Source organism: Chiroxiphia lanceolata, chromosome 11, assembly GCF_009829145.1.
Source record: "Chiroxiphia lanceolata isolate bChiLan1 chromosome 11, bChiLan1.pri, whole genome shotgun sequence".
Lineage (NCBI taxonomy): Eukaryota > Metazoa > Chordata > Aves > Passeriformes > Pipridae > Chiroxiphia > Chiroxiphia lanceolata.
This window is the reverse complement of record NC_045647.1, coordinates 15,181,423-15,198,879: the sequence shown is the minus strand read 5'-3', so window position 1 is coordinate 15,198,879 and position 17,457 is coordinate 15,181,423. Positions and strand designations below refer to the sequence as shown.

Sequence of the window (17,457 nt, the reverse complement as noted above, 5' to 3'; positions counted from 1 at the left end):
AGGCTGCTTCCCTATCCTGATACGTTCCTAGGCAAGAAAAACCTCTTTAAACGAGCAATTTATGTAAGGATAACTTCAGAGAATCACAATTTCCACTGCAGAGTTTTTGACTTTACAAAACAAAGGGGCTTTTCAAACAATAGACGATTTTCCCAATCCCCCTCTAAGAAACCAGCAAGTTGTATCACACTGGACAAATGCAGAATTTACAGCACTCAAGTGATGTCTCTACAAAATATTTATTGGTCACAGCCACAACACCGAATTCTCCATGTATGTAGTATTTTGTGACAAAGCATAATTTGACTTTATGTATTTACACTCATCTGGGAGATACCACTGAGGAGTCCAACTCCCCATAGCAGCTCACGACCACAGAGACCAAGTTTCCAAAAGGCTCACCAGGTTCCCAGCCCCTGACCCAAAACCAAGGTGAAGTCTCTTAAAGTGCTAATACAGTCAAGAGGCATTGGAAAAGATATGCTGCTGTTTCCAAATTTGTCACTGAATCACTCCTGTGTTCCCCAGAGCAGGTGTTGGGACATTAACCAAGGACCTGGGCGCTTCAATAAAAATCATAAAAATCTCTCAAGACTGACTTGGAGAATTACATGTGAAATCTCCCAAAGGCAAACGTGCTCAGCCACCACCACTGCTTATTCAGAGGTGGGCTGTTGAGTATCACTTCCCCCTTGTTTTGAAGAAAGGTCTTTATTTCATCCCAAAGAAATAAGGAGGCATTCACCTTTTAAATGTCAAACTGGGAGGGGGAATGCTGTTTCCTGCTTGTCTTAGTTGGCCACTCCATTAGACCTGGAAGGGCTGTTTTTCTTGAGGTCTATTTCTCATTAGCTGGTAGCCCTGAGGGACACAGGAATTGCAGCCCTGAGACTCCTAGAGAAGCACATAGAAGCTGGAAGCTAAAAGCTTTATTCACCTTTCCTGTCTAACCGTCTAGAAACACATAATCCTAAGTTCCTTGACAATACTTGGCACATTTCCTATTTTTAAAGGCAGATGGAAAACACTCGGTGCTACATCAACAGAGATGTCTCTGCCTGTGTGGGTGGCAATGGGTCCTGGGAAGGCTCAGCTGTAATCCTGAACTGAGCACTAGTGCTGTTGTCCACAAGCCTGTACATCCCTCTCTTCACTCCAGAAAACCACTGATGTGCTTGTATGTTCTCCTAAACCACTCCTCTGGTCCCCTTTTCCTTAAACATTTCATGCCACCACTCACTATCTTTCACAACATTGCAAGCAGAAGAGAGCTGAACAACAGGCTTTAGACAAATGCTCAAACCACCTTAGCAAAGAACATTTGTAAAATAAAAGACTTTCAAAAGCTTCCCTGTGAAAAGGAACAAGGAATATGGCTGGAGGCTATCTGTTCACTTCCTCAGGCAACACACTTGATAAAATCCTCCAAGATCATTTACTACTGAACAATGAAGTTTAACTGTTAAGATGCACTACAAACCCCAAATACCTGCATATTACAAACCACTGCAAAATACCAACAAAGGTAAAACAGCACCAAGCAGCCTGAAATGCATTACTACTGAGTTGGAGTGGCTGAAGCCTGAGACAACCATCTCCCTTTGCACTGGGCAGTTGCATTTATAGGCAGCAGAGGGACAGTATGGGAAGAGGGACAGCATGAACCTCTTGTCTGCACCTCCAGCAGCAGGCCTGTGGGGCAAGAGGGAAAGCATCCATCAGTTTGCCAGAGGACATCAAACTCACATCACAGATTTGTGGTTAGAAATGCCTCCTGTGGCAGCATCAGGAGGGACAAGCCACAGCGCCACAGAGAAGGTTCAGCCACAGCAGGGATCCAAGCCCCACGTTCTGAGCCTCCTGAGGGGCTGCTCCTGCCACTGTCACAGGCTCTGCACAAACTGCTGCTCCGTGAACAGAACCAGCAGTGCAGAAATGCTCAGTGCCCATCGCCAGCTCTTAGCACTGACAAGGACAAAAGGCAAGAAAATGCAAAACACAAGCAGATTTACTTTTCCAGGGAGACATGATGTGAATGACAGACAGGGCCCCACAGCCGAAACAACGAACTTTGCTGTAACGGGGGAACATGAGGACAACTGACCTAAGGAAAACACTAGAGCACAGTTCACAGCATGGACCAGCACTCGAGAGCAGAGAGAACACACCCATTACTGTCTGGCCACCTTGCCAGCATTTCATATTTATGAGCAGGGCTGCACACTGACCAGGCAAGGAGAAGAACTGACTTCCCAAGCTGTGATCCAGCACATAAAACCAAGTGTGTTTGGAAAGGCAAGAATACAGTGAACACCACATTTTTGCCAAGCCTGTCCCAGACTGCTTGCGGATGCATTCCACCATTGCAGCATTTCAGGAAAAAGACACCGGAACCAACCTAACACCAGCTTGCCAGCCTTTCTGTGCCACTCACCCACAAGCTCCTCTGAGGCAGAGAGCAGGTTCCTCCCATCTCTTTGCAGAGACATTCCTTGGAGCAAGACCACAGCAAAGCCAGGGTCAGCACAATCATGCCTAAGATTTTTAAAATTAATTTCTTGAAGACACCATCTGACAAAGGATGCATCATTCTTGAGGGGCTACCACCAGAAACCTGCAGACCTGTAACAAACTGCATGATGGACTAACTGCATGTCAGTTTTACCAACAAAGGGATACAGGTCTAAGCCTGACGTGAGAAGAGTTTCAGGGAGCATATTTACAAACCATGGGGTGAAAAACTGCATCAGTGAAGGTAAACAGCCTAGACACTCCACAATACTGGCCCACATCATATTCTTTTATATCTAAAAGTAAAAAAATATGGCCCATTCCCACTGCCCACCCACCCCACGATATTTACAAGTAAGATCAGCCAAGATGGTACATAAGGAAGATACACAGGCAGACTGTGCTTTCAGTCTCAGTTTGGTTTCTCCGTCTTCCTGCTGACAGACTCCTTTATTGCTTGGGACACTGGCTGGACCTCACCAGTGCTGTCTGTGCCTCCAGGATGCTGGCACAGCAAACAGCAGGGAGGCTTTGGCAACCTCTGGCAGCAGACAAAACCTGTACAGTTGCACTCTAAATCTCCAAAAAAAGGATGACGAGATATATCAGGTACATTCACAGTCACCCACGCTTCTCCTGCAAGTTCCAGTGCAAGAGAATTCAGCATCTGCTGCTGAAGTTGAAAACTGTCAGTGTTCACGTTTGGCACAGAAGAATTTGCATTTGTGGACCGCAGTGAAACCAGAGAGATCCCAGATGTTAAAAACATGCACTTATGGGAAGGAACTGCATGTTCCACCTTGGAACATCAATAGCCTTGTGCACTTACAGCAGGAAAACACACAATTACAGCTTTAAAAAAATCCCACAAACATTTTGTAAATAAAACAGACTTCACCGCCCTTAGAAATAATACTGTGTCAGTTCCAACTTGGGCTGAAGCCGTGCTGGACACCGACTGGAAGGTTAAGAACATGTAGCATGCTGCTTCTGAACGTGTGGAGCAGTCCTCACAAAGGAATGCTGCAAACAAAGGTAAGACATGGAAAATATGCAGGAACAGGAACACAGTCTAGGAGACGTAGGCAATTCCAATGCTATGCTCGCAATGATGTGCTGCTGTTACAGTGTGGAAGTCATCCGACAGCAGCTGCAGCAGAGGAATTAGTCGTCAATAGTTGGCAACCAGAAGGCCTAAAGAGGAGGAAGGAAAACATCTACTCAGAGCAGAACACAAATTTCTCCTACAACACACTGCAGGAGCTGATCATTGCTACTTTCTGTTAGGCAGAGACTACCAAAGAGGCAGTAACACCCTCTCAGCAGTTTAAGGTTACAATCCTTGCTTTGGCTTGCACTGCACGTTCTCCAGAGCAAGCCAGGCTTACACAAACTGAAAATACCAGCAGCGTGCAGGGATCTAAAGAACTCCTCCTGTGTGCACACTCACTCACTGCTCTGCTCTCATGTGCATGTTCACATGCTGGCTGGCCAGGTGTGCTGCCCCACACATCTACCTGCCAGGTATGGCACAGTCAGGGTGTAACAGACAGGCCTGGCTCTCACCAAAGCCTGAGGCAATACCCAGCAGAAGCACTGAGCCTTCTCAGATTCATCTCCAGAAGGGTCAGCACCTCACAGAGCTCAGAGGAACATAAAAGCATTTCCTCACCATATTGGAACATGCGCTGGCAAAAGTCATGAATTTTGGATTGAACTGCAGACAGGTTATGGGACCTGTGTGTTTCCCATCCAGGACAGCCACCTTCATCCCACTTTCTCCATTCCAAACATGGATCTTCCCATCCTCTGAGCCTGCAGGCAGGAGTGGAAAACAAGATATGCAAGATACACTGGAGAAGTCAGCAGAGAAAAAGAAGAACATAATCTTTCCTGTCAGAACTGTAGAACAGGCAGGTCTCGACTTCACAGTCTAACTTTAAGAGTTCTCAAAGGGCACTTATAAAACATCTCTACCGTTTGCACACCTGCACCCAGACAGCAGGTTTGTACCTTTGTACTGCAGAGACTCAACTACACAAACAGGGTGCAACACTATTCAGGTAAAGATGTTAGCAACTACTGTCACCCAGGAGAAAAGGAGAGCTGACACCCTCCAGCCATGAGGAGAGACCACGGCCAACCTGCACCAACATGAGAGAGGCCAAGCACTGGGGAAAGAGTCATTGTTCACACAAGTTCTCAGTTCAGACACAGATAAATATTTCACTTGGTGAGCAGAGAATCAAACCAAAGCTTTACCATGGGAGGCACCAGATTTCAGTGCACTATGCCAAATATCAGAAGCTTCCCCGGAGATGTCAACTCTCCACATGGCTACAACGGAACAGGTTTTGCACTTTAAAATGGCATTTTTCAGACTCTGAGGTTGAGAACTCTAAATTTTTATAATTCTGTTCTGCTTTAATCTCGTTTTAAATACAATTCCTAACAAAAATGCAAGGAATTTTCTTCTGCTTCTGTATTTATGCCTATAACCTTTCAGGACAGAAAAATTAAGAAGCAAAAGTTGCAACTTAACCATATGTAAAAACCAAACAGAAGTAAGGTGTTTAGAACTACTTGTACTACAACTTTCATGTGGAAGGTCACAACAGGAAGGTAAATATGTGCAATAAAGTGCTCTCCAGAGACAGACTAAACAAAGAGCCCCACCCCTCTTCTCTGCAATCAGGAAGTTCTCAGCCAGAACCCAAGAAAAGCAGCTTTGCCAAGACCGTCACTCATCCAGGAAAAATGAGGATCCAGATACCAATTACCACAAAGTTAAACATATTTGGTACCAGCCAAATAAACGGGAACAAAAAGAAAAAGTGCTGGGAGGGGCAGCACCATACAGACTCGTCTGACTTGTGTCCACAGGCAGCAGAGTGACTGAAGTGCTTATCTTGAGATGCCCAACCTGCAGCACCAGGCTGTACAGGAGTTGCAAACTGCCTTTTGCCATCTGCTTCCCTCAGGAGTCCATCCCACAGAGGGTGAGAAAAAGGACCTGGGCCAAGGGAATCACATGCTGAGAGCCATCAGGCTGATGACTACAACCTCTATTAAGGGATAAGCAGAGCTTGTTCCAGAGACATGGGGGTTTACAAGAGCCACATGAACAAAATGCAGCTGCCCCAGCATGTCACCAGTGCAGGAACATCCTCAGAGGTGCACAAACACACCAGGCTACAAGACCAACTGCCAGGCACAGACAGGTGTCTTGGCAATAAGCAATGGGGGACAGGTCCCAACACAGCCCCAACATGCTTTGAGGTGGCCTGTGGGAGCACCCTAGCCACTGGGTGAGAAACACTGACATAATCTATGTGACAGGCCTTCCCACATTACAACACTTTGCTGGTTTCTTCTCTATATTGAAACAGCACTCATATTTAAAGGAAAAAAGTCTTCATGCAGGTTTGTTTACATTTCAGTCTAGACAACGCTGAGTAATCTAACAGAACACTGTCAGTGCAAAGAAAGCTTACAGCTGCATTGTATTATTTAAATACATTCTGCTTCCCAACAGACACAGCTTTAGCCCTACATAACACACCTAATTTCAGAGCACTGGAATTCTTTCCAAGAATTATCTTACCTATCATGATGAACTGAGAGTCTGGTGTGAATGATGCCTCCAGCGTGACAGCCTTACTATTGTTATAACCCTATGGCACAAAACAGGAGAACACATAGTAGAGAGTGTGTCCACAGCAATCTCACAGCCAAAGGGCACCTGCTCCCAAAACTAACACCAAGCTCCAAGCAAGGATCAGAGGCAGCAGGCTCACCCCAAAGGTGTGCAGGACAGCCCCTTTGAAGGCGTCGATGAGCCGGATGAACCCGCCGTTGGTCGATATGAGGATGAGTTTCCCGTCATTGCTGAACTTCAGGCCTGTCCACTCGCACGTCCGCTCATATTGCATCTTAAACGTGGCAAACGGCCCCTGCAGAGAGAGAAATGGGAAACAGGATGCAGACTCTTTGTGCATTGCTGCTAACAAGAGTCTGGTTTTAACCTCAGCTGAGGAAAAATAAGATTTTTTTTTTTAAAGGGAAATCCTTAGCCCTAAGATACCAAGAGCGTCATGGCAAACATGTCACTGCATTTGCACGTTTCAACATATTGAATCCACAGCTTCCAAAACAAAAGAGACCCAAAGTGAGGTGTTTCAATCCAATAGTTTCATACTCCACCACATTCGACAGCAGAAATTAATTTAAGATAGGATGAAGTTTTGAAACAAGGCTGCTAAATGAAGTTAAGAGTTTGAGCCAGTGTAACCATCATATGATTTTTGGAAACCACGGAAATCACTACTCTCAGTGTTTAGTTCAGCTGTCCATCCAATTATAGTTTCCTTTGAAATTTCCATCCTTTCTGACAGTCCTGGTTCCATCTTTGCCAGTCTTCTTCCAGAATCAGCAGCAAGGGAAAAAAAACCAAACCAAAAATTCCCTAACAAAAAGCCGAAATGGGGGTTTGGAACAGGTTAAAGTGTTAGCAGAACATTGGTTCAAGAGCGTACTTCAGGATTCGGTGACAGCACGGATCTCTTTCTGTCTGTGATGTGTGTGCTTACTGAGAACTCCCTGGATGCCAAGGAGGCACCCCAGACAGTAAGCTGGAGCACAGAAATCCAGCCTCTGAGCACTGAGTTTAGACTATTTCTTGCAAGCTAAAAACTCTAAGGTAGATCACCTTGTCAAAAGAACGGAGGTCATAGAGCTTCACCATTTCAGAGTTGACTCCAGCAGCAAAAATCAACCCTTCTGGGTCAAAAGAACACACAGGTTTCCCCTGGAGATGCATTAAGCCCTAGAAAATAGAAATAGTCAACGTTATTTTGCAAAACTGATGCTCGCTTTTCTACCATCACCTTTTGAGCCCACTGTGAGCAGGACAGCAGACCGGGGTGGAACAACAACATTTCAATTGTAAATACTGAGGTTTTACAAAGGTTCAGAACTCAGTGAGCAAGCCAATGCTCAGGGGCTGGTGAGTGGGCCAGCTCTGGTTTCCTGGGAGTGTTCCAGGCAATGTGGCTGCCATCTCATGGGCCAACTGAAAACTACAAGTAACACTTCCTCAACCTGTTTCCCAAACTTGGCAGGATGCAGAGTCCCGTTACAAGTCCTAGTTTTACCATTCTTACAACTTCAAGCATTAGGATAAATCGCAGAACCGCTGCTGAATTTACAACCCCATCTCATCTGTAGCAACTCAGAGACTGAGATTCATCCCAAGGGAAACTTACAGGCTGGCATTAAAGGCACACTTCCATAGAAAGGCAAAATAAAGACTTCTTGTCAGAAAAAGTTCAGTTTTAAGACAGATAGAACCATTTAGCAAGAAATGTAACTTTGTCTTCCTTTTGTATTTACAGATACATCATCTGGAATAAGCAAACAGCCCTTTCTCATAAGCAAAATAGTCCAAATGAGACGGGAAAATATAAGAGCACAATACTATGTGTCCAGATATAGGGATAAAACAGCTCACCACCACTAAAGGTGGAGATTCTACTCCCAGTCTTTCATTCCTGCCACTGCTGCCAGCTCTGGTACTTTTCCCAGCCCACACAAGCCTGCTTCCACTAAAAAAAAGTGAAGCATTCCAGCAGAATAAATAAAAACAAACAGGGTTCTGCCTTGCTAGAAAGTTAAATCTGCTTACAAACGGTTCTGATGAACCACAGAGGTGATGCAAGGCGATGGCAGGACCATATGGCTGCCGTGTTACTTTAGATCATCAGTTTCTTCATCAAATTTAATTGCACCGAGGCACCAATTTTAGACACACACTACAAACACTCAGATAAGATGCATTTCCAGCCCAGGAGGGATGCCAGCTAAGAGAGTAGCAGCCTGATGAACAAGCTGATGACACCCAGCCCTTCTCTTGTTTCATCAGCTGTGGGTGTTCTTTCTTGCCCTCCGCAGTGCCTCTCCAGCAGAGACACAGGTGAGAGCGAGTGGTGTCACACGATGTGACACACAAACTGCACAGAGATTCCTCATCCAGGCTGCTTCAGCATTCCAGGAAGGGACCAACAATAAATCAGCAGCACATGCTTCTGGCAGTACTTTTGCTTTGTAACACACACGCATCCATTTTTCATGCTCACTCTGTGAGCGTGAATTTTATGATCTACCTGGCAATTGGGAGAGCGGAGATCCCAAAGTCGAATGGTTTTATCGAGGGATCCAGAAATAAAAGTATCATCCACTGGAGACATTGAAAGAGCAACCACCCTGCAACACAGAAGCCCACATGCATCAGAGATACATAAAAGAAGTGAACAGAGCAACACCCACCCCAACAGCTGTGCCCAACCTCAAAATTGCCAAGAACAGAGCGAAAAACAGCGTGAACCAAGTGTAACAGAACTCAGGCTCATTACAACTGTTGTTTCAACTTCTGCTGTCCTGTCTCCAGGCCACACCTTACCTTTTTGTGTGCCCCGGGAAATACCGAATGTATTTGTTGTCATGCAGGGAGAGGTATCGGATTGTATCTGAAAACATAAACAAACCATAAGCTTTATTATACCATGAACCCAACGGTATCTAAAAGTTACTGATCACACAGTAACGTGCTCCCCAAAGCAGCAGCAATCTCACCAAAGTGGGTAAGTCTGGTCATTTGATTTCAAGTCACCCTTTCAAAAAGAATCAAATTAGAAACAGACATAAAGCAACTCGGTTCTTCTCAAGGTAGAAGTGAAAATCAGGCAACAGGAAAAGGTACTTCCCGCAGTCTGAAGTCACATTACATCTTAAAGACAAAGTGTCATGTGATTTATGCAAGATAATTTCAAAGGCACTAAAATTTAAGTAGCAGCAGGTTTTATTCCATCATTCTCACAAAATGAAGAATATCAAATTTATAAAGGTGATGCTACTGCTTTTTATTGCTTTGCAGCACAAATCTTGCTGTCTTTCCTGCACAGAAATTCAGTAAACAAATCTCCAGCTAAGCAGTACATACAGGAAATGTGCAAATTCTGCCATTCGGCTAAAGATAAAAACATGAAAGCCAGGACAAGACCATTAAAAACTAGCAAATCTCTCTGATTTTTGTTTAATCTGACAATGAACAGCCTCACACTTTCCCTGCACTTAGAGCAGCTACGCTTTAAGAAGAGGACAGAGGAGTAATCTAAAGCTTAGTCCACGTAATGTAACATTAAAAATAAATGGAATAAATAAGAGCAGCACCACAACATTTCTCAAGTGCCAATATTATCCTGAGTACAGATTAATATACCAAGAGTGGCCAACACTTTTGGAAGATGCTGTTGAGACTTTCTTCCAAAATTACAAGAAATCCTTGTAAGAGGAAACCATTACTAAAGCACATAAGCCAGTTTTTAATCTTTATGTGCAGACTCTGTAGTGCTGGAACAAGTCCTGGTGAGGCTCCAAAGAGAAAATGAGGGAAAAGGGCATTTTTACTTTTGACTCGGAAGAACGAGAGCCAAGAGGAGGCAACAAGCACTGGGTGTTTTAACATTCAGAAGGTCTACTGTGTTCAGGGTGTTTTGAAAGGCTCATTCAGAAAAATTTCGTATCTGTGATAAAATTATCAAGTTCCAATTTTTGCCTAAGATTTCTCACCAAGCTGAGACACCACCCTCCAGTATTTGACCAGAAAACTGAACAGCACATTGCAGACTGACCAAGCTGGAAACGTGCTGTGGGTGACACACCACTCTGAAAGGCTCTAAGTGACCTGAGGTGATTATCCAAAACATAAATCCCCACTGCTGGCGTCACATCCCACCCTGGGAACACGCTTCAGACGTTCTGTTAAGACACATCATTTCCTGCAAGAACTGTCGTTACCTGATTCCCAAAGTATCCATGCAGAATCCCATCTTCTTTGCTAAAGAGGAAGCACTGTGGGACTGTGCTCCCTTGTGATCCTGGTTGCTGGCAGTGCTCTGTCCCAGGCAAGGCAGTGGCCTGTACAGTTATCTCCTGTACCGGGTGGTATCATAGACCCTCAAACTGTACAAACTACTACCTCAGCCTGGCATCAGGCAAGAGGGACCAGGTCCAGGGATCTTCAGGAAATCTTCACAAGTACATGGGTAGCAACTCCAACAGAGAAAATGCTTGGAAACAAGCACCAGCATTCCTATAGCATGTTTCTGAGTTAATTTTACCTCCTGATACCTGCATAACGGGTTAAATACAATGCACCTTGCCCAAGACCACATTCAGCAGGGACTAGAGAGTATCTGGACTCCTACAGAACACACTGTCAGTTTTATTAGGCTTACAGATCATAACAGCAATAAACATTCTCACATTCTATGGGTCTTTTTTCTTCTAATTAAGTATTTATCATAATGCTAGCCTGCAGGATGAAGACTCTTTAATCTTAAGGCTTACCAGTGCTTATAAACTCACAATTCAAAATGGCATTAAAAGTGCTTCATTAAATTGTTAGTTATTAATTATTGTAAATTAAATAAAAGGCAAATAAAAAAATGTGACAAAGTAACAACATAATCAAAAAATTAAGTAGGCTCTGAAACAGACTAAAAAGGCAAGTGCTTCCTGTCACACTTTTAATCCTTTTACACTATTAAATCCAATTCCATTGAATACCTCCTTGTTCCTCTGGTTTCAGGCCTTAACCTGACTTCCTAACTCTTAACTTCCACCTGCTCTAAATTCCCAGTCTTTGAAATTCCTTTAGTAATCTAGCACACATCACAAGGCACCAGTAGATCTACTGTCAAGCTCCATCTCTGCAAAGGGAAAACCCAACGAAAACCTCTATTCCAGAAATGATTATGAGTTTACAAATATAATGTTAAAACCCATTTATAAAGTGCTGTGCTAAGACACTTGTTCACTGCAAAACTCTCAGACACTGACTACAGCAAACAAAACTGAAACATATTTTGAAATAAACATGAGCTGTTTCCAACCTCAGGAAGCATTAAGGTACCTATCTGTGCCAGTTGTTACATTTGAATTTTAAATCAAACTCAATTAATAGAGAGCCTGTCACAAAGACCTAGAAGCCCTTCAGTGTCAGTGATTTAGAGTGTAGCTATCACAGACTGTGGAGAAACAGCATAAAAATGGGTCTTCTGTCTAGTATATGGACAGAAACAGGCAATGAGAAGCAAAGCTCATCTCTGAAGAGCTCTGTGACCTCCTCCAGGCTTGGCTGGTGATCTGCTGAGTTACCTGAACCTCCCACCCTGCCCTCCTGTGCAGCTGAGCTGTGTGTGTACCAGACAGAGCTACGGCATTCAGCCCACCTGCTCCTTCCACCTCGTTCACATGTAGGAAGTTAAGGTGCAGAGGCTGATTGACAGCACTGGTACCAAAAACCAAGTGAACAGCAGAACTAAGAACCCAACTTTTATTTCACTAACAATGTTCAATCCCTTAGTTATGGCAGCAAAGAACAAATCTCACATCAGCATGCTCGAGGGACTATCACCAAGTTGTGCATTAGTGTTGGACAGTAATTCCTCTGTCCCTGGCAGAGTGCTCACCACTGCAGAGTTGCTGTAACTTTTTCCCAGATCTTCAGAGCTAATTATCCAGACATGTAGTGCAAAGAGATTCAATATGCTCCACTCCAGTGGCTCACTTACCATCTATTTTGTTGGAGCTGTACACGACAGTGTTGGCAGCATGTGTGTACCTGATGAGGTCCACTCCATACTTCTTACTGTACAACGTTCTCTTTGGTCTGTCGGGAGGAAGCAGAAATAATTGCACTCACTGCAACAAAAAGCTCAAAACGAAACTCACACTAACAAGGCCTCTCTCCATTCAGGTATTATTACATCATGGTTTCAAGCAGTACGATGTTTTTATACAAAGAAACAAAAGCTTTTGTATTTGATTTGCAAAAAAGGACCTCGATGTTTCTCCACAACCAACCCTAGGCTTGAGGAGTTCCCTGTAACACCTGCAAAATGCACTTGTCTCCTCCAAAAATTCCTTTTCCCATGATGTCTACTGCAAAAAGAAAAGGAAGAGCTAACATAACAAGCACAGCAAGCAGCACTGCCTCACTGTGCCCTTGCCCATCCATATCTCCAATTCATCTGCTGCTTATTTTAGATTGAGAATAATTTGTCTTTTTGTCCTCTGTTACTTCAGAACCTAGAACAAGGTGTCTCATTCCTGTGACATTAACCTAAACATGCATATATACCAATAATCTATAGAAGACATGGTAACACTTTTCCAAAGGACTTTTCCAAAGGACTGCAGAATTATATTTGAATCCAATCTTAAAGCATGAAACTCAAATTAAACATTTTGCAACAGAATGAAAGACATTCTAGTGAGAGTGGACACAACCTACAGCACTGCATTTCTAGGGGTCTGGTAAGCAGGTGATGCACTGCACTACTAGAAATTTAAAGTGCAGAGTAAATCTAGAAGCAGTTGGAGGATCTCAGAGCACCAGTGCCTGTCTGAGCAGCACAAGGTCCCTACCACCCTCCTTCCCCTTTCACCCTCAACTGAGGTAGCACAGAGGTTTCTGGGCAGCCAACCAATGCGGGTACTGATCAACACCAGAAATATCACCTCTTCTGGGAGTTATTTTTAATCCAGAAATTCGTAACTCTGGTTATTACACGGGCCCACAAAGTATTTTACCACCACAACCAAAGAGGACAACACAAGAATGGAAACAAACAGCAGGAGTGGTCGAAACCAATACTGCTGCCAAGGGAAAGGTTTATCAGACTATACCCTCAGACAAGGTATTTCTAATATGCTGGACTTTTTCCTTCTTTTCATTCACCTCAGACTGACACACCAAACAAGAGCACAAATGGGACACTTTTCATATCAGAAGGAAAACAGACATTCATTCTTACAGATTAATTTTAAATAGCAGAAGCCACGGGGCTTTACCTTCAAATGAACTTGCTGGGGACAAGCTTCCACTAAGTGGAAGGCAATACAGAAAGTGTAATGAAAACCCACACACCACCTGTACCACAGACCAAATCTCAAATGATTCTTCCCCAGTTACTGCAGTAGATTTTCAAATCAATTTTTAGATGCAAACACGCTACACACTGAAATCAACACGCCAAATTTAAATTTTGACACTCTGTAACATTACGCCTGACATACTTCCCCATACCGCTTTCTGCAGTTACCTCACTCAGGCTGCCACCTAGGTAACCATTGGTTACCTCACCTATGACCAAACTGGGGAAAAAAACCCCCAACAACAAACTAACAATGGCAAAAAAAGCTAATCTCAAAACATTAAGACTCGCGTAATTTGGCTCATCCTTTTCTATCACAAATTTAAAGCTTAGAAGCTGCTCCATTCAGAATCAGTGAATACACACAGAGACAACAAAGATCAACAGATGGGCAAAAGCATATTTACCAAAAAGAAGGGAAAAAGGACTTCTGTGCTTTAGGAAAGGTGAAGTTTTCATGTAAGCTGAGACAAGCAGAAGTGTGTCACTGCACACACCAACCACCTGTTGCCAATCCACTATTTTAAACACAAACAAGGAAACTGAGTATCTTTTTAATCAAATCACAATCACTAAACTTAATTCCAAGGTCAAGGTTAATATACACAGCCCACCTGCAAACTAAGCAGTATTGCCAAAGAAAAACACTTTACAATAATCTCAGTCAAATCTGCTACAAAGATGAAACAGAACACAGGTGAGGTTTGTAATATCATCTGTGCCTTGGTCTGAATCACTGCTGCCGTGGGTAAAACATCCTCCACAACCAGGATCATGGATATGCCAAGCAAACACCACAGCCAAGCAGGAGCCAGATCCATCACTTTATCTGCATAAATAATACACAACTGATATACAAGCTTAAATTAAAATACAAGCTAAACCTTTGCTAGAGCACCATCTATCAAATCAGGGTGATGAATGTGCAGCCAGGCTGTTCCCAGCCTCAGGGACTGCTGTACATCACAACATACAACTGCCCTACAAGTTTTCAGAGTCCCTCCTTAAGCCCAAACGCACACAGGTGAGCCTCTTGGAGGGATGGGCTAAAAAAATAGTAACAACAATTTACTTGTTTTCACATTTTGAAATAGAAGTGGTGTCTCGGGACCAAAATTATTGGATGCTCATGAATAAGCAGTTGCTTTAGCCCAGGACATACATGATAAGGAGACAATCTTGTCCTGTCAGCCCTTGGCTACACAGCACCATTTCAACTGCCCTGTCAGAAAGTGAAGTTCACAGAGATGGGGTTGGTTATACTCTCAGAGCTGTACAGCTCATTTTAGCATTGCAAAACAAAGCAAACCAGGTGAGGCCGTACCTAAAGTATAACCAAACAGCTGCATTTTAATTCTCTCAGCAGAATTGCTCATTAATGGGGGACCACAAATTTCTCACTTTTACATGGAAAAAGGTGTTAACTTTCAGGCCATTTGATGAAGCAAGGTATCCTGCACTGAAACCCAGCAAGCAGGACATTTCATGTCCTCCTGGTCGTTATATCCATCAGCAATGACATACACAAGCAGGTGAGAGTTCTGGGCCCTGGAAATGGTGGTTTGGAGGAGAAAATATAAACATCTAGGCCTGAAACTGCCACACCAACAATCATTCACAGATTTGAAGTTTCATCTTCATGTGAATCTCCGGTGACAAAGTAATTCACAGCTAAACCTTTCCAGGTGAGAGAAGCAGCATGTCCTGCATCCCTGGGTACCTCTAAAAATCCCAGCTACACTTTTAACTCAATTGATAGCACATGAGAAACTTTCAAATTGATTTTTATAGTTTTATAACACTCGAGAACTGCATCCTGGCACGGGGGTTACCTTGATGACACTACTTTCATTGCCCTGCAGCAGATGACCATCGATCTACATTTAACTTAATTAAAGCCAACCCTCTGACTATAAAACACACATCAGGACTAGATGTAGATCAGAATGAAAGGACCAAATGCTTCCTAACCCATCAAACTATTCTTTACAAGTTTGGAAGGGGAAGAGCAATCAATACCATCTGCATTAACATCACTCAGCCCTGCCACTGTTGTATATCATTAGGATCTAGGATACAATCCATGGCAGGCTCCACATGTATAGAGTTACCTGTTCTTACATAAATAAAAATTAAATAATTTCATAGAAGACTTCACTCTATCAGATGGGCAACACCAACAACTTTAATGTGTAAAGTAAGCAAATATAAGTCTAAAATAACATAAGTGGCCCATAAAATTAAGAGAATCTGCAGAATGTAATCTTTAATCCCTGCAAGTATGATGTCTTGGCCTGCTTGGAGAAGTAGGAGGATTAGGAACACTTGGTTCACTAGAAAATATACACAATACTGACACATCTACATCCTGATACTCCCAAGCCATTTCTTCTTCATTCCTGCCTTACCCTGTCCTTTTTATACCCTCTTCTACAATACACATACTTGTTTTCCTTTCGTTTTCTGTGTGGATGTGATGCTCCCTCACCTGGACTTTACAAAAAAAAAAAAAACAACAAAAAAATCACCTCAGAACTACACCTCTACACCAGGAAGCAAACATAAGTTAAAACTTCAAATACAAAAGAATTTAAAGCAGCCAGACCCACACTCGTGACAACTGAGGAAGAATTTAATGGAGTAATGACACCATTTGGCTCAATTTGTTCCAACTCTCACAGAATACAAATGCCCTCAGTGTACCTTCCAAGCCATCAACTGCAGCGTCACCATTTGCAGGTTTCCATCCTCTGAACAGGAGCACAAGACCCCAAATGCCCTGCAAATTTCTGGGAGTTTACCCAAAAAAACGGGACAAGCATCATGTGATCAACGAAGTGAGAAACACACATCCCTTAACTCATTGCTTTTAAGCAACAGAAGGCAATAAATCCTTGATTGATTAAATGTAAATTAAGACAAGGTTTGAAGGCACGTGTAAATCACACATGTATTTTAACTGTGCTTTACAGGTAAGAACCCGACCAGAGAAAAGGATTTAAAGCACGAAGGACCACTCTACCTTCGACATTCCCAAGCACCACGTGGGAACTGGGTTTTAAGGAAAAACACCATCAGGTTTTTTTAGAAGTTACAGCAATACACATGTCCAAGAAGTTGCACTCGAATGAGGTAGTTTAAAGCGGTAGTTTTAAGCCGTACATTGCTCACAGCCATCGTTTCTCCTTTAATTAGCGACACTGAAGCGCAGAGACACTCGAAAAGTCAGTTTCGTATCTGCAACAATCCCGACGCCTGGAAACATGGCCAGACTCAGCCCCTTAAGCTTGAGTTTAGCCCTCGCAGAAGTGAACCCTCTGTCATACTTGGCAAATTACCACCGCTGCCTCCTATCTAGCGAGATAACAAGCGCGGACACCCGCGGTGCAGACAAAACCACGCTGCTCCTATTTGTGCCGTTGGGATTCTGTCACGAACCTACGCTAAAAAACCGAGAGAAGCCCAAGCTGAAGCTAAAACTAAAGTTCACCTGCTAGACCTGCGGGGCTGGGTACAGCTTGTCCCCGAAGGCCACACGGGCAGCCCCGCCGGCCCCGGGCACTGCTCCAGCCCCAGCCCGAAGGCTGCACCCCCCGCCCCCGGCCGGGCCCGGCACTCACTTGCCCTCCTGGCAGTCGTAGAGCACGATGGAGTCATCGTCGCTGCTGGAGATGACGGTCTCGCCGTTGGGGCTGAAGTCGAAGCAGTTGATCTTGTCCGAGTTCTCGCGGAAGACCTTGGCCACGCGGAAGCTCCGCAGCACGTTGTCCGTCAGCTTCATCCCGGCCGCCGGGCCGCGCCGCGCCGAGGGCGGCGGCGCTCAGGGGAGAGCCGGGCGGGGCGCCGGGGCGGCGGCGGGGGCGCGCGGGCCGGGCTGGGCCCGGTGGGGCGGTGAGAGGCGGCGGGGGGGCACCGAGGGGCGGCGGGAAGCAGCGAGAGGCCGTGAGGG

General features: G+C 44.2%; 1 protein-coding gene across 1 annotated transcript; it reads right to left on the bottom strand.

Moving 5' to 3' along the window:
• Positions 1-220: 220 nt before the first annotated feature.
• Positions 221-17,382, bottom strand: WDR82 (WD repeat domain 82). The gene is made up of 9 exons (XM_032698976.1): positions 17,129-17,382; positions 12,144-12,241; positions 8,969-9,035; positions 8,673-8,772; positions 7,220-7,336; positions 6,309-6,464; positions 6,116-6,185; positions 4,184-4,326; positions 221-3,705 (listed from the first exon to the last, which is right to left on the bottom strand). Exons 1-9 carry the CDS (start codon positions 17,287-17,289, stop codon positions 3,676-3,678), a joined length of 942 nt encoding a protein of 313 aa, XP_032554867.1. The 5' UTR covers positions 17,290-17,382; the 3' UTR covers positions 221-3,675.
• Positions 17,383-17,457: the final 75 nt, after the last annotated feature.

Excerpts from the sequence above, each read along its gene's own strand:
- WDR82 (XM_032698976.1), bottom strand. The coding sequence starts at position 17,289 with ATGAAGCTGACGGACAACGTGCTGCGGAGCTTCCGCGTGGCCAAGGTC. Across the intron at positions 12,242-17,128 it reads TACGACTGCCAGGAGGGCAA|ACCAAAGAGAACGTTGTACA; the intron begins GTGAGTGCCGGG and ends TCCTCCCGACAG. Across the intron at positions 7,337-8,672 it reads TCCGCTCTCCCAATTGCCAG|GGCTTAATGCATCTCCAGGG; the intron begins GTAGATCATAAA and ends TCTATTTTCTAG.